The 22,724-nt window shown below is 40.6% G+C and overlaps 2 protein-coding genes across 3 annotated transcripts; both read right to left on the bottom strand.

Moving 5' to 3' along the window:
- Window positions 1-1,269: 1,269 nt before the first annotated feature.
- vsx2 (visual system homeobox 2) lies at window positions 1,270-6,432 on the bottom strand. Its single transcript, XM_078277885.1, has 5 exons — window positions 6,009-6,432; window positions 5,572-5,656; window positions 4,991-5,114; window positions 2,038-2,218; window positions 1,270-1,649 (listed from the first exon to the last, which is right to left on the bottom strand). Exons 1-5 carry the CDS (start codon window positions 6,430-6,432, stop codon window positions 1,270-1,272), a joined length of 1,194 nt encoding a protein of 397 aa, XP_078134011.1.
- Window positions 6,433-11,924: 5,492 nt separating this feature from the next.
- lin52 (lin-52 DREAM MuvB core complex component) lies at window positions 11,925-22,485 on the bottom strand. Of its 2 annotated transcripts, none has more exons than XM_078277878.1 (6): window positions 22,407-22,485; window positions 21,035-21,109; window positions 20,901-20,938; window positions 20,698-20,764; window positions 20,453-20,536; window positions 11,925-12,315 (listed from the first exon to the last, which is right to left on the bottom strand). In XM_078277878.1, exons 1-6 carry the CDS (start codon window positions 22,423-22,425, stop codon window positions 12,260-12,262), a joined length of 339 nt encoding a protein of 112 aa, XP_078134004.1. In that variant the 5' UTR covers window positions 22,426-22,485; the 3' UTR covers window positions 11,925-12,259. The 2 variants fall into 2 exon arrangements, with proteins under 2 accessions (XP_078134004.1, XP_078134005.1); XM_078277879.1 differs by lacking the exon at window positions 11,925-12,315 and adding an exon at window positions 16,266-18,751.
- Window positions 22,486-22,724: the final 239 nt, after the last annotated feature.

The following is a 22,724-nucleotide window of genomic DNA, read 5'->3' as shown; positions in this document are numbered from 1 at the left end:
GATAATACTCGTCCCTTGCCCTTTTAAAATTACTAAATTGGAGAAGAACTCAATTGTTCAACTCATTAGGAAGCCCCATTAGCTAACTGAGGATGAAGTGTAAAATGTGATATGGATTATGGCTAATGCAGACACATAGATGTGTTGTAAAGCTGAGTTCAAGTGACCAGATTCAAAAGGTTTATAGGGGAAATAAAGATTGCCAACAAATAATGCTGTAAGACTTTGGCTAAGTATTTAGATAAGAGGATGAAACAGCTTGAAAGCCGGCTAATAATAGCATCTATTAAAGTGATTTAAGGTCCTACTTGGGGGGAGGGGGTGCTTTCACTCTCTTTCCTCTCCCAAAAGCACTGGTCCCCTAGTTTAATCTCAAATTGAAGGCTCTCAACTGCGACAGATTATAGGGGGTAACCCGAGCATGCAGCCGTCGACGGTGTCCCAATGAGCCCAGCCAGCAGAGCATCAAGTGACAACAAGTTAATACTACTACTACTGCTACTCCTACTCCAATGAGGGCCACTTCGTGCCATTTAAGAGTTTCAGTAATGCCCTCACAGCTGACATTTGTTTGAAAGGAAAGCAGAATAAATAGACACCAAAAAGCCACATTTAATAAAAGGTGATTTCTATTTGATGCTTTGTATTTTGAGTTATACATATTTTGAAATGAAAACGACAACAAACATTTTTTAAGACAACAAGAAAACATATGTCAAAGTGTGCCTTTAGTGAGAGAGATTAATATATCAAGTATATACAGCGCGGTATAGGACAACAATTACTTTCTGTCGGTGGGATGGTTCTTATTTCAAATGTCACCATTTAGTAACTGTACAAGCAACATAAAAATGAATGCCAAGAATTAAATGTACCTGACCGTTTATTGGTCATTGGGTAGTCCTAATTAATATGATCTAACTGTTATATTGGATACAATTTGAATCATCTGGCTCTATATATATAACTGTAGGGTCTATATACCAATATTAACACTTTACTCTCAGTCAAACCTTCCCTACTATGCACACACAACAACAACTGTGGGTTTGTAAGTAAATCAGAAAAAGTGCATTTTGCATCTTCTGTGCAGCAGTGAACTGGTGATGGCCAGATGAGTTTTCTTCTTAAAGAAGTCCAGATACAGGCCAGTTTAAGAGAAGTCAATGTGGGATGGAAACCTGCAGGACAGTGAGTTATGTTGGGTAAGTACAGCCAGCCCACTGCATTCACTCATGAGAATAGCAGTCCACAGGAATGTAATACTCTCTACGGACTTTTCTCCTCCTCTGCTGGATTCAGGGGATCACCGGCTTTCTCCTCGGCCACCTGTCTCTCCAGTTTGCCCTCCAACAGTCTGTCATGAGAAACCGTCCCCAGCACTTTGGCACTGTGCTCCTGTGCCTTGGCCCTGAGTGCAGCAATGCTATTCTCTCGCAGTTCCTCTTTAGAAATGGTGGACTTGCCCTCTGACCTCTTCTCCTCTGCTTCAGCTTCTTCCACCCTCTGAGAGCTCGGCTGCTGGGGCGCATCGCACTGTCCTGTTGCCGGGGGGACCGCTGCCTCCGTGGACTTTTTGTGCATCCCTGCAAAGAGTTGCGGGTATTCAGATTTAGAATAGCGTCTGTTGATTGGTAAGCCATCTTGGACTGAAAATAGCAAACAAAAATAGTTCCGGTTTAGAATATAATGTTTGAATAAACGATGGTGATGCGTGACCAGCGTAGAGGATGAGAATGTTTTTTTGTAATGCAAAGTCTATGCCATGTTCTCTATATTTAGGACGTTTCTTTGCTTTAAAGGGTCAGGCTTAGCTAAATAGAGCCTCTACCATCAGATCCTTCACACTGTATCAGTCCGTCACACCAATGTTGTTATGATAACGCGTTAATAACTTTCAAATAGAAAGTACTGTACTGTTAATATTGAATTATGTGGTAAATATACTCTCCACACCTATTAAACGACCATTAAGTGTTGACACAATCAGGCAATGATGCTGAATTTTTGGGGGAAACAGTAAGACATCAGCCTCACCGAGCAGCCAGGGGGCGCAGGACTCCATGATGCCATCCTTGGCAGACTTGAGGATGGACTCTGGCAGGGGGATGGAATGCCTCACCATGGCTCCATACAGCCCATACTCAGCCATCACAGTGCTGCGGCCCCAGCATTTCTCCCTCTTTCTCCACTTGGCTCTGCGGTTCTGAAACCATACCTGTGACAGGAGGACAAAACACCTAGTTATTAGTCACTACCAGCAGCTTCACCTTCAAATAAGACAAATAAGTCCAGTTTTTGCCAGTGAGGAAGATATGTATTTATAGTATATTAATTTGGAAATGGCTAAGATAGAACAACATGAGATTAGTGGTTTCTTTTAAGGGTTGCAAACAATCCAACTGCAGCATGCAATTAGCATCTCCTGATAAGAATTTCCCAATATCTATCTATCTATCTATCTATCTATCTATCTATCTATCTATCTACCATCCATCCATCTTTTATTATGTTCAAGATGCAACTGGTACCACTTTCTACTAAAGCACCCTAAAGAGGTTTTGTCTTTATTAATGATTAATAAACAATTTACTAATGCTCTATACATCAGTTATAAGCTATCAATACGATTACTTTTTGGGTTTGTAGGTTGTGAAACAATCCATGTGGCTGCTGTTTCTATTTGGAATTTGGTCATTTTACTCTACAGCCCTTTTTCTTTATTGATGACTTAATACATTTTATAACTGCAGACATGATGGCATATTAGAAAGTGTAAACCCCAGTATGTATTAATGCATTATGAACATTTATAACTGCATTCTTAGAAAAGATCATCAAATGGGATTTTTCACAACCTGGCAACCCAAAAACTGTTATAAATGGCTTTTAGATGACCCGTAAAGCTTTAGTAAATTATTTAACCATTACTACAGCCATTTTTTAATGTGGTACTCAACAATGTATTGTTTGTGTATGAAAACTCAATTTTAGGATTTGAGCAGTTATTTTAAAAATGACCTTTGTGATTCAAAGTAACTTAAGATAACAACTGCACCGTTTGGATTGAGTCCATTGATTTCCCATAACCTGCTGGCTACAGGTGTGAAGGATCTGTGCCTCCTGTCAGAGCTGATCTCCAGCTACCTGTTGCCGCATTATAGATGGTTTGACACATCATGACACTTCACTTGGCCACAGCCAACAACTGCTTAAGGCTCTGCAGGCTATCTGTCAGCTCAGAGAGACCAAATTGATAGCACAACACAGGATTGTTAAACACTCTGCTTAGGCACCTCTGATGGCTCTGTGAGGAGAGGAGAGGAGGGGGCCGGAGAGGAGATTCAAGCGAGGGGACAGATATGAAATTGAAAACGATCAAACCGTTTTCATGCTTTTTTTCCCTGGTAATTCTGATGACAACCCTTATTTCATACAAGATAGTTTTTTTTTTTTTATGAGAAATTGCTTATCTGCCCCTCAAAAAAAGCTAGTGTGGAAGCTGCGAGGAGGAGTGACCCAGGGGCACGCCGAGGCTGATTGAAAAATAAGTTAATTTCAGGCCCAATCGATGGCGGGCAGGCGGGCAAATATCACGGGAAATTAAACAACCGGGACTCGGGGGAGCAGCGCTATTGACCCGTGCTAATAAATTCAATGTAGTTATTTCATTTGAACTCCCTGCGTCTCTCCAGCAGCAGCAGCCTGCCTCCTGAGCTCGTCTGATTTAACTAATTACACTCAATGAGAAAATTGGGTGTTCATTTTATTTAGGATAGGAGCAGGGGCTGGGCTTATTTATTTATTTATTTCCCTTTTTATTATTTATTCGCCGCTGTTACTGTTGCAGCCCGTAATGAGAATGAGATTAAAAGGCGCCCCGGCAGATGGATGGTCCAGGTCACACTGCAATCTTCTTCCGCCTTGATAGCTTGATTAGGTCGTTAGTGGCTCCTTCTCCGAGAACAAATTGTTTCACATCCAACTGCGCCTGATGAGAGATTATCTGTCCTGGCGAGAAATGCTGGAGGAGAGCGATCTTTGTTCAGACAGGATGGGGCATCGCTGATCGATTTTCGGGGGCTCACTTAGCCCGTCTCCCCCCTTAAACATGAGAGCAGCGTGGGAGGCAGCTGCGGCCTGTAGTAGGCTACTCCAATATTACCTACAGGAGGAGGCTATTAGCACTGATGGGAAAGTGAACGATCACAGGTGAACATTCATAAGGCAATAATATTTGCCTTATAATTTCCACACAAATCAATTAGAAAATAATGAATTCTGTTTTACAGACACTGTTGCTTATTATAAGAATGGTCTATGATGTGTGCTTTGCAATGTGCAGTGTCAATCTGAAGAAATAGCCTATAATTATATCGAATCTTTTAAATAGCCGAAGAAATCAGCAATATAAGATGCTTTAACTATCACATAAGTGCCTTTATTTGGCTTTGATTAGCCAGACTTTGTACAGGCCTATATTTTCATCTCAAAGAGCATCTCAAAGAGAATATAGATCAAATTATGTTTCTATGGCTTTAAAAATAATAATTTTAGGGACCTATTTAGAGTATTTTGCTATTAATACTTAGCCAAAAATTAAATTAAAACAGCCAGCATGTCTTTTTTCTTTCAAATGTAGCACTTAATAGCTAAAATAAAATAGCTAAAATAGTGCTTTGTTAAAACCTTGATGTAGGCTCTACGAATTGAGACATTTTAAATAGCCTATAGCTTAATTCATAAGTTAAAGGGAACCATCTAGGCTAAAGGTTGTATCCAGGCTAATTAATTAATACGATCGATATAGCCTAATGAAAATGGACTCAAACAAGTGAAACACATACAAACCGTCAATGCGAAAAATGAAAATAAATTAGCAAGATGGTCCATGTTCAAACAGCGACACATAGCCTAAAAACCTTCGATTGAATAATGCCGAATCACTATTATTCTACCATATAACACAGCGTGCAAACTAGAGTATTACCTGTATCCTGTCTTCAGGTAGCTCTGTTTTCATGGCCAACATCTCTCGGGCATAAACATCCGGGTAGTGCGCTTCATTAAAGGCCTTTTCCAGCTCCTCCAACTGATATGAGGTGAATATGGTTCTGTGGAAACGGGGGGATCATTTTAAATATGTGGACATATTGGACATATTGTGTCCTGCAGATATTAAACTAAAGGGTAAACCAATTTGATTTTAATAAAGACGGAAATAAAAACGCAAAAGGTAAAACAACATTGAACACATTTCTATAAATAACAGCCAATTTTAATAAATGTCTATTATGGGTATAAAAAATAAAATAAAGCAAACCAGACAGGACAAGCTTAACATTTGTGGATGTTAGTGATGACAGAAAGTAAAATCTGTGGCCAATTTGTTTACATTCTTATCAGTTTGACTAGTTCATTATCTATTTAAATAAGGCTATAATAAAAAGAACAATTAGCATTGCACATTGATTTTATACTGGGGGGCGTCGTCGTGTGAATTTCTACGAATTTATAATTTCTCAACAATAACAATATTAGCCATATTATTAACCAGAAATCAACACTAACCGGTGGCGTCTTTTCTTGCGTTTCTTGCTCTGACTTACTGATGACTTTGAGAGTTTTCGTTCATTTGAAGATAAATCATCCGAGTCTGGATTTAAAAACAGAAGAAAGCATTAAAGTTAATAACATGAAGAGCGTTTTGGAATAAATGCAAACTGTTCACACTGACACAACACGGCTATTTTTTTTATTAAGACATTAGCCTACATTTAATTATTTCATTTAAAATCACAACAGACATACTACGTATATGCTAATAATAATAATAATAATAATAATACTAATATGCTAATAATAATAATAGGCCTATCATAGTTATACAACGTAAAAAAAAAGTGCTACATGCACAGTAGCCCAGGTTGGAATTATGTAAATATTGTGTAGCAGTGGGATCCGTATTTGGTATGAATAGGCCTGATTATGAAGTGGTTTTAGATCACCTGAGCTGGCAGACTGGCTGGTGTCCAGCGGCCCTACGGACCTGCTGTGGGGCTGCAGGTGAACGTCTTGTGCGTCCGACAGCACAGTCTCCAAAAACGCTGGTTGTCTGTAAAACGACGGAATTCCACCAGGGCCGATTAATCCCATCCCGACACCCATACCCACGCCGGCGGGGCCCAGAAAGGACCTGGCGGTGATCAGGTGCGCCCCGGGCGGCAGCGAGCTTAGCGGGTTCCTCGGGGCCGCGGACGGCTCCTTATTCAGCCCTAGTATCTCCTGGATGCCAAAACCGGTGCACCTGGGCGGCGGATGGGTCGCGCTGCTCTTCGGCTGGTGGCTGTTACTCCCTCCATTTGCACCCAGAGAGGTTTTCTCCGATATATTTAAACTTTCCGTCAGCACAGCGCCTTGTTTCCCCGTCATGTTGTCTTCGGATGCTACTTGAAAAGGCCTATTAGTTATTATACCGTCTTACCGGACGGTCCCCTGTGCATGATCCTCTGTATCACACACAAGAGTCCTTCAGAAAATGGTCCTTTTATCCAACAGGTCCATCCCAACAAGAGGCAGGACCCAGCAGCCAATCAGCTGCAAGGATTCAGGATGCCTGTGGATCATGGATGCATTATACGCCCTCTCGAATACATATCTGCATTTTCCTCAGGACTATATGGATAAACGAGGAGGGGATTTAGGCTACAGAAAGAAAGGAGGAAACGAGATTATTGTCTCCAAGGCTGCAGGCTGCAGGAAGAGGGGCGAAATGCTGAGAAAGATTGACACCTAGAATCATAGGCTACAGAGACAATGATATGACAAAATAACATAAAAACTACAATGTATGGGCTACATCAGTAGCCTATAGACTCACTGCAGATATAGCCTACCATTGCTTATGTCATTTTTCGCTATAAAGTCAGGCCTAATTAAATCCTCTATTTGCACCTCTAAACCTTTGAAATGCTGCAAAATTACCTCAATCTTCTAAAATAAATCAGTATTGCTTTTCGCTGAATGGTTTACACACAAACACACGCACAGAGCCAGCTATGATCTCTCTTCTCAACCACTGGCTCACACGAATAGATAATTGATCTCCAGATGCTATGGGAAACTCATCACACGCAAATCAAAGGCCCTCCCAAAAACGACAGCTGGACGATATGGACCCAGTGGGCGCTGCACGGTCTTGCACTGCGCTAATCCCACAGCAGCAGCACAGACTACAGAACAGATTAAATCGCAGGAACATTTCCCCGGAGGAGAGGGAGAATTATACAGAATATGGGTCACAAGTGTAAGGCTATTAAATAATTACCTGACCTGTTATTCACTATTATCTTATGCATAATCATTTTTATTGTTATTAAAACTCATCTGAACATTACACTGAATAATGGCTATTACGGCTGGTAGGACAGTCACATAGGCCTGAAACATTATCTTTAGTGAAATTATGGCAGAAATTTGGTGTCAGGAAATTGATAAAACATGCTGGTGTGTTGATATTATTGAGGCAATTAGTAGATTCTTTTTGTATTTGCATTTTTAGTTAATGCCAGTCTCTGCACGTAGGCCTGTTTTGTGACTTAGTTGCAGAAAAAAAGAGAATAATATTCTCATTGTCGGTCATGTGGTTATTTAATAACCCTATTTATTCTAATAATATTAAAGATGCAGACCAACCTCATCCTTTATTCTTGGTGTTTCAGTGTCAATCAGGTAAAGAGAGTGTTGAGGGTTAAAAGAGAGATCTCACTTTATAAAGTTAATTTTACATATTTGTGCCAAAATTAAAACTCATGGAATGACATAGATATATGTTGGTTTCCTATTTGCTTATGGTATAATTTAAGTGTTACATTACATTGGCATCACTTCTTTTGCAAATCAATTAGAACAGAAAATAAGGACATTATGGCTTCTAATAGATTTACTTTGCACACATGGCTTGCATGGGCATCATCAAAATAATAATGCAATAATAATGGTATATCTCAAGCTAAATAATAAATAAAGACATGCCTATCATGTCAATTACGGAGCAAAACATGAAAATGCTGGGAAACTGGGCCATACAGGGCTGTTCTACACAAGGCACAACATGACTAATGTAACCTAAAACTACAGGAATTGTGACTTTAGGTAGTCTCAACAAATCCGCCCAGCAAAGTCATATTTTATATCAAACAGTGTGAACTGATCTGCTGATCAAGGAGAAACATATTGCTGCTGCAAATAATGTCTGGTCAGTTGAAACTAATTAGGGCCTATTTAGTGGAAAATCTAGTAATGAAGAAATCAATGTTATTAGGATATGCTAATGACACATCAGCCTGTTGGGATCAAGTCATTTATTAACATGGAATGGTTTGAGTCAGGATGACCCGTCAATTACAGGCAAGTTACTGCCCCCTTTCACTCCATCATCACTTCTGCTGCACTCTATACAGGCTTTTTGTTTGTTTGTTGATAGTGCAACTCTTCTCCTCTCTGTATGGCTTTTCATAATCCATCTCCTATGAAAGAGGCTGGATGCTGATTTACATGCAGAAGAGAGGCTTCCTAATAAGGCTCTAGATTAGGGGAAGATTTAGTTCAGTCATTCGTGTAGATTGGGTTGCCCATCAAAGACCAGCAGGATCTGACGGCTACAGATTAAAAAGCAAACAGCTGTTGGACATTTTTTGTTTATCCCCCTCAACCACCTCCTTTCCTGGCTGCCTTCATTCCTCCTGTTTCTGCATGTCGCATTTTTAGGCGTATAATGCAGAATTAGGAACAAAGTGTTCTCAACCCTTTAGAAATGATGTTAACAGCCAAGATATGAATAAGCAGGGATAAAAGCATCCAGCCTGTAACCTTCAAACAGGTGTATCTCTGCAGCAGGTCAAACACTGATAAGCAGCAGCAAGCAAAAAACGCCCACTATAATGAATATCATATCCTGCTGATGTGACTGCTAAAGCTTGAAATGCATTTGTAATAATGAATAAGCAGACAACTTTTCTTTGCAGGAAGGTCACAGCAGCACTGGAAATACAACTGAATGCATTAACTGATCCACAGCAGATATGCACATGAAGAATCATTTCTCAACAAGTCATATCCCATATATGAACTTCTATCTATGTAGCACTGGTGCATTCAATGTCTCCTTTTTTATTGGGTTGATTAAAGTGGTGGAAAACTCTATGCTTACAGATTATAAGCAAATGTTTCGCCCCAGAAATAAGGATAGAAACCTCTTATGCAAGACGCTGATGTGATTCAGTCTCTGTAGTGCTAAATCAAGCCGGATCTCCAGTGTCGAAGCAGGGTGCAGGACAACTTGATGACAGCACACATGTAGAGCCGAGTCAGGGGAAAACTAAAGCACAGCCAGAGCCTCTGCTTTCCCAAAGCACTTGCAGGGCGTGATGTGATGCGATGCCCCCACCTCCTTCTTCCCAGTTCAGAAAGAGTTTGCAAGCCCCGCAGCTTTCTCATGGCTCCACCACAATGGCATGTTTGGAAGCTGCCCGTCGGCATTGCTTAATTAGGCGAGGAGTTGATTAATTTGCACTAATTGACAGCTAATTTAAGGACTCGGGGCACATCGGATTGACGTTTGTCGGGGCACAGAGGCTATGTGAGGTCAAGGCAACGCACAACGGAAGGATGGATGGATGGAGCTCAGATTTTTCTCTCTCCATATGGATGACCAGCTCTGAGGGACTGACCCGTTTCTTGAAAAGGCTGTCTGGCTGGAGGGAGGCTGCGGGTGACAGGCAGCCACCAGTGCGTGCACCATATTGAGGATGTCAGGTCGCTTACCACGTCAACGCTCAGCAGAATGAATGTTTATCAAGTCAGCATCAGCAAGTGTCCACATGACAGCAGGCTTACTTAACAGTCACAAAAACTTGAAACATTTCACTATCACTTTCTTATAAAGGGTTTGTATAAGTTTCAGTGATGGAATGTAACTAATTTATCCAAGCATTGTAGGCTAGGTAGGCCTACATCTATTTCAGTTCTTGAGTATTTTTTAATACTTTATACTCAATACTACAATTCAGAGGTAAAAACTGTATTTTTTATTGCACTATATTTAGACAGTTACTTTACAAATTAATAATTCACATGGCTAAACATATGATACATTGTTATAGGTTTAACTACCCAACAGTATTTGAATTTGTTAAACTCAGCTCTACTTTGACCAATGACAACAGTAAAATGCTACTTACAGTAAAATACCAGCCTATAATCGGCTATATAATTCACTATAGGCCATTTTCCTACAGAACGAGTATGTTTACTTTATGTTCATTTAGCTAATATTCCACTTGAATAACATTTTCAATGGACCTTTACTTGTTGGCTGAATGGAGTATTTTTACAGTGTCGATTTGCTTACATAAGGATCTGAATACTTCCTCCAACCCTGGTAATTTTTAATGGTTTTATAACCCAAACACCATTTGGTTTGCCAGGTTTGATGTTGTTTATCCTTGCCCCTTGGCAATAATGCAGTTATAAATGTTTGCAATGCATTTATAAATGCATTAATAAATATTGAGGGACGGTTCACTCTTTAATAAGTCATAAAGTCTGCAGTTCTGAATGTCGAAAACGTCATTAATAACTTTTTTTTTCTTTTCTCACAGTATGGGCTATAGAAGTTGTTAAACTCTTTTCTAGAGGGTAGGTGGGTGGAAGAAGATTTCAATCTATTAATGGCTTATTATTGATCAACAAAGTATCAGTGAAGGCTTTCTCAACCAATAATAAAGCAACTAATTACAAATGATAAGGAATTTCTAAAGGAGCCTTACTAGTAAATGGTACTTACCATGGTATGAGACTTTCAGTAGGCGTATGTTCATTAAAATAAAAATGTATCCATACATTGTTTAACGGTATACAAACCACAGCATTGTTTTACAGGACAATTTGGCAGTTATATGTTATTGATATAATTTGGGATAAAAAGGCTAGCGTTTGTATTTGGATTACCTATGGTGCTTTTACACAGCTGATGTAAAAAAGATTTGTAGTAGAACTGAATTAGAGTATTTGAACACAGCTAAAATTAAACAGGATTTCTGGCCCCCATCCTGCTACCAGGCCATGCTTTATTCTCTTTTTGGATCCCCATTAGCTTCCACAAAGTGGTCGCTTCTTTGGGTCCACACAAGAAAGCGTCCAAGGCTCCACAAAGTCCTCTCTCCCTGTCCCATGACACTCCAGCCGCGGAAGAAGCCACTCTCTCTGAAACCTGAAGAACTGTGAATAATCTTTTCTTTTTTTAAGGAGGGGTGAGCCAGAGTACACGTGAGAGGCAGGGGGTGAAGCCACTGAAGCAATGGCGGCTTGTCCGTGTGAATCGGAAAGACGATTAGGGGCTTATTAGCGGCCCGGGGAGAAGTGTAACTTGTTGGGAGTGGGCGACCAGAGCCCCAGCGACATCTCCAGCCGAGAACAGTCCGAGGCATTGTCTTACCTAATTATGGCGGATGGACTTCTTTTTGTTTCCCATTCGGCATGCCTGTCTGATTCTCTTTTTGCCCGGCCGCTAGCTCCAACAACGCAGAAGTGTGCTAATTAGAAAAGAAATGGTCCTAGTAATTATGTCAGCTCTCATTAAAGGCGATGACAATGAGCTATATTATTTTTACGCAAGGTTTTGTGTAGGGACCCTGCTTCCAATGCTCATTAAATGGAAAACATGCCCTGGTAGCCGGGAAAGCACTCTCATGTCGGGGCTCCTTACATGTCCACATCCGGAGAGGTGCTGCACTTTGTCAAGTGGCAGAGGCATGAAGTTACTGCCCTAATTAAAAGTTGAACAGTCTCTAAAAAAAACACAAACGTTAGCCGCTTTGGCTACAAACGTAATGATTAAAGGGGACTTTACATAAAAGGCAATCATCTTTTCATTTTAAAACTTTATTATACAACTTCACAAATTGCAAAATCATGTTTAAAATAGAAATAAGAATAAATAGAGAACATTTTATCATGGCAAGTCTACAAGCGATAGAGAAATGCTGCGAGAAGTAATAACGCTTTTAAAGTTTCCGTAAATGTGAAGGCATCTACTGTATCTAGGAGGCCAACAGGTGCACTGAGAGAGCATTTCTGCTCCGATTTACAGTTTGAGTGCAAAGTCTTTGTTGTTGTATGTTCAGAGCATATTGGTAAACACATAGATCAGATTCACCATGCAGTCCCCAAATTTCCTGTTGCTTGCAAAACAAACATGTCACTTCTTGGGCCTCTCCAAGATGTTCAGAAACTTCCCCCTGGTCATTTCCCTGGCTGGAAGACAAGATGACACAACATCACATATTTAAGATAAATCACTGTTCAGGTTAGGAGACCTTTATTTCATTATTATGCTTGCAAGCGACTAAGACTCTAGCTTGCTTTACACCCTTCCAACAATCCTTCATGAGTTGGTAAAATCAGTCAGTCTTCCACAACATTTGCCTGCAGCTCTAACCACTTCACAACGGTTGTTTAGTAATGCAAAGCATGTATTTAATATCTACAGTGTCACACTGGGAGGTAATTTATACAAACAAAAACAACATAAAATGGAAGCGTAGCTACCAAAGAGTCTTGTGATTTGCTTGATTGCTGTCTGAATGTAGTGAAGTACAAGTACTCAGACCTACGCAGGCATGAAAGTGTGTGTTCGTGTGGATGCAAGATGAGTGAGAATAGAAGCAAAATGTCTCTATCCTCAACTTGTGCTTATGGAATATGGCCATGTATAAAATAAGCAAAATAAGAATAAAGGCAAAAGAGCAACATTCATCTAAGCAGTAACAAAGACTAAGCATATATTAAATAAATATGGTTATTACAATTAAACCTTTAGGCCAGTGGTTTCCAAACCAAAGGAGTTGGGAGATTAATCTGAGGGGTCACGAGATGTGACTTGGGATAGGAAATAATGAAAAACATCTTCTGCTATACAAAATTATATTTATTTTTCAAACGGTTCTATAATCATTGCTATTTTTTGGAAATGTTGGATACATACAGTATTGTATTAAAACATATGAAGCTGTCAGTAGATATTTTAGCTTTGTTTAAAGAAAGGACAGGTCTAAAAAAGAAATAAACAGGGACACAATGTAAAAGATTGCAACCACTACTTTAGGCAATACTGCCCTCAGAGCGGTTTCCTTACTTTCTTTTTATAGTATTTTGACACAACCTGCATGAGATGGGACTAAATATCTTTTTTGATTTTGCTGTACAATAAAATGCAATCATTTCAATACTGGCTATTGATCTTTTATCCCAGAGGCCATATCACTAACCCCTGTCACATAATTGCCATTATGGTATTAAGTGCAAATATTTCCCAGCTCTACTCATTTCCCCACAGTCTGTAGAGTCCCAATGACATCTGTGAACACATTGTTAAAAGGCCCTACACACCAGGATTCCGCACACGAGTGTTAACTCTGTGCTATAGACAGAATTGTCCCTGCTGAAGGCTCTTTGTGAAACTGGTCTTCACTGGGAGAGCAATCATTGCTGAGGCTTTTCTGTCAAAGGCAAACCCCTTGTGTCACTATGGAGACTTTAGGGACTTTTTCTGCAGCATCATCATAAACCCTAGAGATGCACCATCCAGGTACAGTAATTACTCTTTGTTAAAGATAAAAAGAGCATCAGGCAGCACCACTTTAGTTTTTATGAGCTGCAAGATCACGTCAGCGACTCTGTTCAGTTTCTAACTAATCTTATACATCAAACAAATAATACTATAGAGCAGCAAAGAGAGGACTGATTTCAAATGGGCATTTAGCAGAAAGTCATTTGTGACGCCTGCAAGAAGAATATGATCAGGATCTCAGCTGGCTGCTGTCTGCTCGTGTGCAGGCTCCCCGCCTCCCCCGCCAATGGCTGCTAATGAAAAAGCCGGGCCAGTTAGTAATTTAGATGAGTTGCCTAGTGTAGAATGATAATGGTGCATCTGGGCGTGGGGGCCACGTCACCTTGAGGTGTCACTCATTAGGTTAAAGATGATGCTAATTGGAATGGGATGGATTCATTTTGCACTTTCCTGTCTCTTCAAATCACCCTAAACAAAGTCATCACGGGACCCCTGGACATGCATAGGGTGCTTTAGATTGAAATGAAGCCATCAAAATTAGGCAAGGGAAAGCAATTACATCAGGATGACCCTAAAGCCGCAAGTTCGCTGATGTCGCTTTCTTATTAGGAGTAGTTACACAAGCAAAGGTAAAGGGCATTTCTGATTTTTAAGGTGTCCCGTCTCTCTCTCCCTCTCTCTTTCTCCAGCTCTTGATGAGGATGGCTGTTCCACTCCTCCTGAGACCCCTCGCCCCACTGAGCTTCTTATTAATTACGGTTCAGTTCAGCCTTCCCCTACTCAGATAGAAATATCATTGATATCATCACATTAAAGACCCCATTAAACATAAACCAGTGCTTAATTTATGATGTGTGGCTCTCTTTTTTTTATGAAAAGTAAATATGGGGAAAAGTGTTCAACAAGTTATAACAGAATATGAAAGGTGGGGAAGAATGACTAACTAAATTTCATAGTAAGAAAGGCACAGGTGTTCAAGTCTCCCAGTTAGCCTTCAGTGTGTTTCCATACACCTGTTTTTATGTGCTTTTTCAATTTGTGCATTAAATATCTCGAAATATCACAAAAAAGTTTCTGTTTGGCTGAGGTGGAAAGTTTGTGCATCAATAAAACATCTGATCTTTGTGGAGTGATGAGAAGATGCTAACCTTTCTCAAATCATTACGTGAAATAAACATAAATTCCATGTTTTCATTTGTTGGAAGTTTGACTAGCACTCTTTTTATTATGTCATCTTATTGCACCCTCTTCTTCTGCAATGGTTAAATGACACCGGAATTGAGATTACTGCCATCAGCTGTTTATCTTGATGTGCCAAACTTCTAATATTTGCGTAACGGTAGTGGATGTTACCATGCATTCGTCCACCTTTTTTTGCTGATCATCTGGATTATTGTTACCGATTATTCATTTATAATTTGTGCTACATTTGGATGGTAACTTGGCTAGTGTGACAGTGAGCCAGCATGCAATACCAGGACCCTGAAACTGAAGCAGCTAAATGGAATTCGGCCATCATTTTTTTTTTTTTTTAAATCATCTACACAGTCAGTGGAAAAGTCCTCCGCTAACAGGTAGTAAAAATGTCAAATGGATGACAAATGGTTGATTTCAATTAACATATTTAACTTGCTGTACTATCTTCTATGTTAGAAGTGTGTATCAGTTCTATGTTATTTCTTTATCACACAGTTATTTTATTGAACAAACTATTTATAAAGAAGTTATTTTTGCCAAAACGTGATTGTGAAGTTAGAAAGTCTCAAAAACACACGCCCACACACTTATACACACACACAGGCTTTGTCATACAACAGGGGGGATCAATATTGATTAGTGGGACTTAAAGATTTGTTTAGTTGATTAGAAAGGTCAATTACTAATTTTGCACTAAGTTAATCAGCATCTTGTTACCACTGCCATCCATACTAAATGACACCTTATGGATTCTGTGGGCCATCTCCTTGCCCTGTTGATTTGTTGCTATCTAATTATCATTCAACACTATCTGGTCTGAGTTTCCATCACAGTCTACCATGGTAGATCAGTAAACACAGCCACATCATACTGTATATAACAATTTGACCCATATTAGACTCTACGTTGCAATCCATTTTTATCTAACCAATTTGAAATAATTTTCATCCATAAATAAGACAAATTATGTAAACAAACAGAGCTCAGCCATGTTATCATCAGAATGAGGGCTGAGGACATGTTTGCAGAGAGGCCGGCATGGAGCCTAATGCTGCTAAAGCACATTGCAGCAATGCAGATTAACCTGTATCTGAAAACATCAAAATATGCCCTGAGGCTATTTAAAATGGCCCTTTTCCCAAAATTAAACAGCAAGGACTAAAACTACACATTAGTAAATTGTGTGGTGCAACCCAAATGTTTCTGCAATTTTCTGTTCTGCACTGGAAAATTGTTTTCATTGGGCGAATCCCAGGTGGCTCAAATGTAAATGGGTGAGGAAATGTAGTGGTGTAACATCTTACTTTCCCCTCGTTTACGGTGAGTGATCTGGGTGTCATTGTCACAGCCCACTCCCAGCCCCCAGCACAACTCCCCTGTGTATAAAATGAGAGTAATCATCACTTCGCCCCCCGCAACCCCCACCCCTGGCTGCCTCTCTCGATGGCACGCTCCCGATGAGCTGCTGCACCCGTTAGTTCCAAAGACAGATGACCACCTGGGTTAACTGGAGTCCTGGACCCCGGCCCTGACTGCCCCAATTCACTTTCATTAAGAGTTAAGAGGACTTATCTGACCCTCACTGCCCATCTCTGAGTGCTGCTCACCCATTACGGGCTGTAAGCTTTATTTAATGGATTTAACATCCTCTTTCTCCCCGGGGGGACAAGGGAGACACAGAGGAGATGACACACACACACACACAAGCAAAGAAACACTTGGAGGCACACACATTCAGCCTACGCCCCCACAGCACCCCCGTCTTGCAACACATACACCTGACGCTCATGTTTGTGTTCAAAATTCAATTACCCACTTATTGATACTTCACAGGGATATTTAAGATGCAGACACGAGCTGTGATTTCCCAGGGGAGCCACTGGTTCCTCTTTATGTCCCAGCCGAAAGGGCCCACCCCTCCTTTCCTCCTCCTCCAATACATTTTCGCCTGGCTGACACACACACACATCCACACACCAAAACAAACACATCTGCACCTCCCAACCCCTGCTCCAGCCTATGCCTGTTCAAGAGGTGTCCTTATTAATAGGCAATCAGTCAAAAATCATTCATTAAAAAGCCTAAAAGGTTTTACACCAACACTATGATTAGCTGGGAAAGAAAATCCAATGAATTCCTAATGCCTTTATGGAAATGAGGTGTCATTTCCGATCTGCTCAGGGAGGCAGCAGGCAGGCAGAACTGAGGAGCTGTGTGTGTGTGTGTGTGTGTGTAAAGCTCTGCCTGCCTCTACTTTCCCACAGCTCCGACACTGATCCTGCTTGAGATATAGACAGGCTCTATCAGATACAGCTGCAACCTGCTACACTCATGTCATCCTGTTGTAAAATGTGGGTGGAAGTGCTAAAGATTTTCCAACAATGGGCCAGCCCTATACCTATTAGGAAACAGCACGCCCAATAATTAAAAAATATATATTTCTATGGGAGCCAATTTGAGAGGACTAACCACACAAGGCCCAAGGTTACTGAATATTAAGATGATAAAAACTGAGCTTCAAAAACTGAAGCATCCTTGAGGCTTTTTTTTTTTTTCACTTTCCTTACACAGAAGGTGTAACCTTCAAAGAGACGCACCGCAATGCTGCCATTCATCGCAACTATGAGCCCAGGGAGACACAGGAGAGAGGTGACAAGACGAGCACAGTGGTGCAGCAGAGGTGAGGAGGAGGAAGGGTAGTGGTGGCGGGGAAGCATCCCCTGTTCCTCATTCAGCGGTTGTCAGTTCAGGCACTTCATAACCGCCCACCCTGTGGTCAGCCCGTCTGATGGATTGATGGAGGCACATTAGCACCAGTGGGGCCCAGTGAATGCAATCATATTCAGCAGCGGCATGCTTCTAATAGGCCAGAGATTGATCCTGAGGGTGAGGAGGAGGCGGTGGCAGTGAATGCGGGCCCATTAGGAGCTGTCAGAGCACGGCCACCTTCAGTCTCACCTTCACACAGGCAGACGCAACAGGGGTCAGCCGGGGTCTGCGCCGGGTGGCATCGCGGCGGAGGAGAGGTGCTCTTTAGTACAACAACAGGTGGTCCTACACCCAGAGTACACTGAGTGATGCTGTTTTTACCTAGATATCAAAGTTTCCGATCACTGTAATATGGTGATATCGCCTGCGTGTGGTCTTTTCCTGGCCTTTAAAGTTAAGTGACAAATTCTTTCTAATGCGTTTGAATATCTGGATGGGAAAAAAACTAAGGTCCATGGCCTTGACAAGATTTCCTAAATTTGATTCTAAGTTTAATTAGTCTTTCACTATAAGGTGGATTTCATTAAAGGGTACATTCTCCGCTTTTATCCGACCCCTGTTGTCTGTCAAAGACACAGTTCACATTTTTCTACATTTTCCATCAAGTGACATTTTAGGAGCATGGACTGTGTGTAAATATCTACAAAAAAGCCCCACCCGGGGAATATAATCACATTATCAGAATTAAGGTATTCACTCAAAAATGTTACTCAGCCCAACAAGCACGGTAATGCACTTGTCAGTCAATTTGAATTGATTTTAATTAATTTTCTGTGATTGGTTTTAAGCAGTTGTTTAGCAGTCTACAATAAAAACACTTCCGAATTAACAGCAAGTGGTTAAATGGTATTCAGGAGCCTTGAGCCCACAAGTGTGATAGAGCACCATCACCAACTCCAGCAGTTTGGTTCTCTGTAGCCCAGGTCCTCCAGTGCATCCCAAAGGAACACTCAGCTTTCAATTACCTCCAATAACAGCACTTATCAGAGTCCTCAGCTTTCCCCAGAGACTCAGGGCTTGATGCCCGCGCTCAGCGGCCCACGACAGGGGCATTCATCATGGGGTGGAGTAACAGCTGTGGCCCGACGAAGAGGCACGCGTCAAGTCCCTCTGGGACTAGACCAGGCCAGCGTCACACAGCCATTATTGGGGGTGCTGGTGGAGGAGAGGGCGTGGGAGGGGATTAAGGGAGTGTTACAGCCCCGCTTCACATCCATGTTAATATGTACAAACATAAGTACACAGTAGTATGTGCACAGTGCACGATTTGCAAGAAAAATCTGAAACCAACATTAGCCCTGCTTAGGTGTATTCTAGGCATAAGGGAATGGTGTTCTTGTAATAATGTTTGGTCCAGGTCCCCTTTCTCACTGCAGTAGGGGAGCTGAGTTTTCACTGCTTGATTGTGCTCTGCCCATTAACCAGCTTCCTCTTTAATGGTCCACATGTTGAAGGGGGAGGGGCAGTAAATCCTGTCCCCCTGCCCTCGCTCAGCCGTGCCTCTGCGGAGTCTCGTTTACGGGTACTGAAGAGTGCACAAACATGATGAAAAAGTAGCTGAGATTTACAAGGCCTCCCCTGACAGCCAGGAAAAGGAGAAAATTAAACCAGAGAGCATTAAACAGGCGCCCATTACAGGGCTGCTCTGACACCAATAATAACCATTATTGTGTCCCGTCATACCGAGGTACACAACATGATTGCAAAGCCTGCAGGCCTGCACCTGTGACAGCTAACATCTTTATACCAGCAAGATTACATGCTTCTGTGGGTTTAGGAAAGTCAGGGAGATTAGACACTTTTACAACTTATTGAATTTGCGACTTGTGGTCAATGCAAATACAACACACGCTACACAATCGATAGCCTGTTAATATGTACCCTTATCTAGGCTCACTTTCATGATTCTGGTAGTATGACCATTTGAATATTTGTGCATTATACCATTGCAGACATCATTTCAATTACTCTGGAGTCAACTCCCTTGCCTACAAATTTGATGATCTCCTTAGATAAATAAAAAGTTTCACCTCATGCATCTCTCAGATTCCATCAAATCCTGCTAATCATGTTGGATTCAGAAGTACAAGCTATCTTTATGAAGCTTTACAAAGCAGTGCACACAAGCAGGCCGCGGTGCAACATTTCAACTGTCTTCATCACATCACTTTGCTGCTATGTATGCTCATGTTGGTTGGATGTAACTGAAAAAAATCACTGCATATTTATTTATATCTTCCATCCCATTAAGGAGGGAGGAGGGAGGGGGGGGGGGGGGCTATACCACAATTCTTTATTGCTTGTGTGCTTTTTCACTGGAAAAATAAATACCCATTTTTATCTTAGAGCACTTAGCTACATCTCTCTAATCCACATGGATTATGACAATGGAGGCAGTGGAGAATGGATTAAAAACTAGATTTTGCATTAATCAAATGCTCTAGCACTCTTTTTATGAGCTCTTGAGGGCATGCCCTTGTTTCTTACCTTTTCCATTTTAACCTAAATTCATTATTTGAAGACCTCTGAAACTTATATTTGCTATTTGACATGAATGGAAAGTTCTAATTTCTACATGATCCATTCTGTCTTTGGATAAAAACATATAAGCCTATATGCAGTCAACCTGTTTGGGTTTTGAAAGTAAAAGCACACAATGAATGCTGTGAAATCCACTCGCTAGATACAGAAAGGCCTTGAGCACCATCTAGTGGTAACATACTTGCAGCTGTTATCTGTGCATTTGCATACTTGTCACTTAGATTTAGTGACAAGTGTTCGATCAGAAAAGGTAACAAACAAAAACATTTGAATATAAAGGCACTTTTTAAAGGTTTGTGTTGTTCATGTACTTACACTCCTCTAAGCCCAGCTGGTAAGCGAGGTTCTGAAGTCCTTTGACCTTCTCCATCAGGTTGGCTGTGGTCAGACTACCCAGCTCTACAGAAGGATAACAGGACCCATAATGAAAGCTCTACATGTAACTGCTTTTGGCAAAATGTTATCCCATTTGACAGGATTATATGTTAAAACAATTTCTGTCCACAATCTTCCTGTTCAACACCAACTGAAACCATTACAAAAAACATTTTGTACATTACCTTTCAACATTTCAATGTCCTCACTCTCTAGTTCAGCCATCCATTTGGGGGGCGAATTAGTGATTGGCTGTGATGTAAGACACAACAAAGGTCTCAGTACACAACAAGATGTATAGATCAGGCCTATTATATGTCACAGTATGTCAAGTCTATTTAATTATTTAGTTTGTAAAGCAAAGTGAGCCACAGTGAATCTAACTCACATTTTTACAAGATGCAGCAAATTCTGCAACTCCAGGCACTGTATGAGAGATTACAGGATAATCAAGATAATGGCAACATAAAACACAATTCCATAGTTACTAATAACACAAGAGCAGGGAGAATGGAAACTTACATTGCTCTGGCCACAGGTCAGGTGAAGCTCTGTCCAACTTCTCAAAACTCAGCAAAGAGCTCTCAAAATCGTCACCTGTCATGGCACAAAATGTACTTTTTTTGTTTGTTTTTTACATTTTCTATGGAAAATGCATGCATTGCATATTTGTAAATATTGGAATGGCAAAGTTTCAGAAAGCATAAAGTGCAAGCACATATGAAAACATATGGTGGTTTTATCCAAATATGAAAACGTATGGTGGTTTTATCCAAAGTGACTTCAAGTACTGTGTGTAGATGTTTTATTGCATGTAACATATACCTCTGAACAACAAAAGTGGAGGAATTAAGTCTATTCAATCAAAATGTCACAACTTGGGTTAAACCAATAGGCCTATAGCTAGCTGACCTTTTACTAAATATAGCAAATATAGGGCCCAGTAGTGCCTTTAACCTCAGACCCAAACTGCATGTTTAAATACTAATCCCTACAGTGCCTTTTATGAAGAAAACGTGTTGTTGTAAAATGTACAAAATTATACAATATATCATCATGACATACAATGTGATCTGATATGAAAATTGTATACAACATAACATTTTGGACATGATTCAATACTCAATCAATACATATTTTGTATTACTTTAAGTTATGTCATGCACTGTTATAAAACCTTACGTTACACAAAACAAAAATAAACATGTATATACAAAACTTAATATAAAATATGCATGAAAGTGGCCATCATGGAAGACAAAATATATACAGTATAATACATAGTTTAGCTTAGTAATTCAACAATATGTCTAATATATTAGACGGGGACATTCGGTTGGTCACCACTATTGGTCATCAACTGCAAGGTATGATGGCATATAACGTTATACAGCACTATGCTGTAAAAATCTCGCACGAGTGTACGTTAACGTTACAGACTGCGGTCATAACAATAACGTTAATCGAAAGACAGTCGTCAGTAAAAACAAATATCTAGTCACGATGTTTTAAACAAAACACTGTTAAGTGTTACCCATAATAGAGGTGATGTAGCTAGCCTGTAACGTTATATTGTCCCTACAACAATACAACAGCAAGCTTCCGGGGCTAACGTTAGCAGCACCCACAGTTTCAGCGCTGTGGGTCAGGCTGAACGACAGGTTCGAGCTTGATGGTTACTGTGCTTCCTTCTACACTGGACACAACAGTGAAGGCTTTAACCAACGAAAAAAAACCCATCTCAAACAGTAAGAATACAGCACTAATATGTGTATTCTGTCATCTCGGGATGTTCGTGTAAGACAGCATAGGACTCGCTAACGAGTTAACGTCCTTAAACATGTAGAATTTACAATTTTTACACAGCATAGCAGGGTAAGGAATTAGAATTTACCTCCATTTGGAGACGCCATCTTCAGAATAAACACGTGATAAACGACAGCCAATCACAGCAGCCGTCCTTGGAGTCGACGTGTACCGGAGTACGTCACAAACAGGCCACCAGGCGGCCCACTGGTCGTCAGAGTATACAATGCAGCATCAAGGTGAAGCCAGAGGTATAAAAAAAACATCATGTAGACATTATCTACTGGACCTTTTTTGGGGGCCGTTCACAGCATAACCGCCTTCTTTGACTACACGAATAAATTAATACAGCTGTATGTCAAGCAATCTATCATAATCTCATTTTCATATTTTTAGCTTTTGAATA

This window comes from Sander vitreus, chromosome 20, assembly GCF_031162955.1.
Source record: "Sander vitreus isolate 19-12246 chromosome 20, sanVit1, whole genome shotgun sequence".
NCBI classification, from domain to species: domain Eukaryota; kingdom Metazoa; phylum Chordata; class Actinopteri; order Perciformes; family Percidae; genus Sander; species Sander vitreus.
This window is presented reverse-complemented; position numbering and strand designations above follow the sequence as displayed.

Coding starts and splice junctions, on each gene's coding strand:
- lin52 (XM_078277878.1), bottom strand. Junction 20,765..20,900: donor TTGCTGCATCTTGTAAAAAT/GTGAGTTAGATT, acceptor CTTACATCACAG/CCAATCACTAATTCGCCCCC. Junction 12,316..20,452: donor CCAGCTGGGCTTAGAGGAGT/GTAAGTACATGA, acceptor CTTGTCTTCCAG/CCAGGGAAATGACCAGGGGG.
- vsx2 (XM_078277885.1), bottom strand. CDS start 6,432: ATGACGGGGAAACAAGGCGCTGTGCTGACGGAAAGTTTAAATATATCG. Junction 5,657..6,008: donor CAGCCAGTCTGCCAGCTCAG/GTGATCTAAAAC, acceptor TTTTAAATCCAG/ACTCGGATGATTTATCTTCA. Junction 5,115..5,571: donor CGCAAGAAAAGACGCCACCG/GTTAGTGTTGAT, acceptor CCGTTTCCACAG/AACCATATTCACCTCATATC.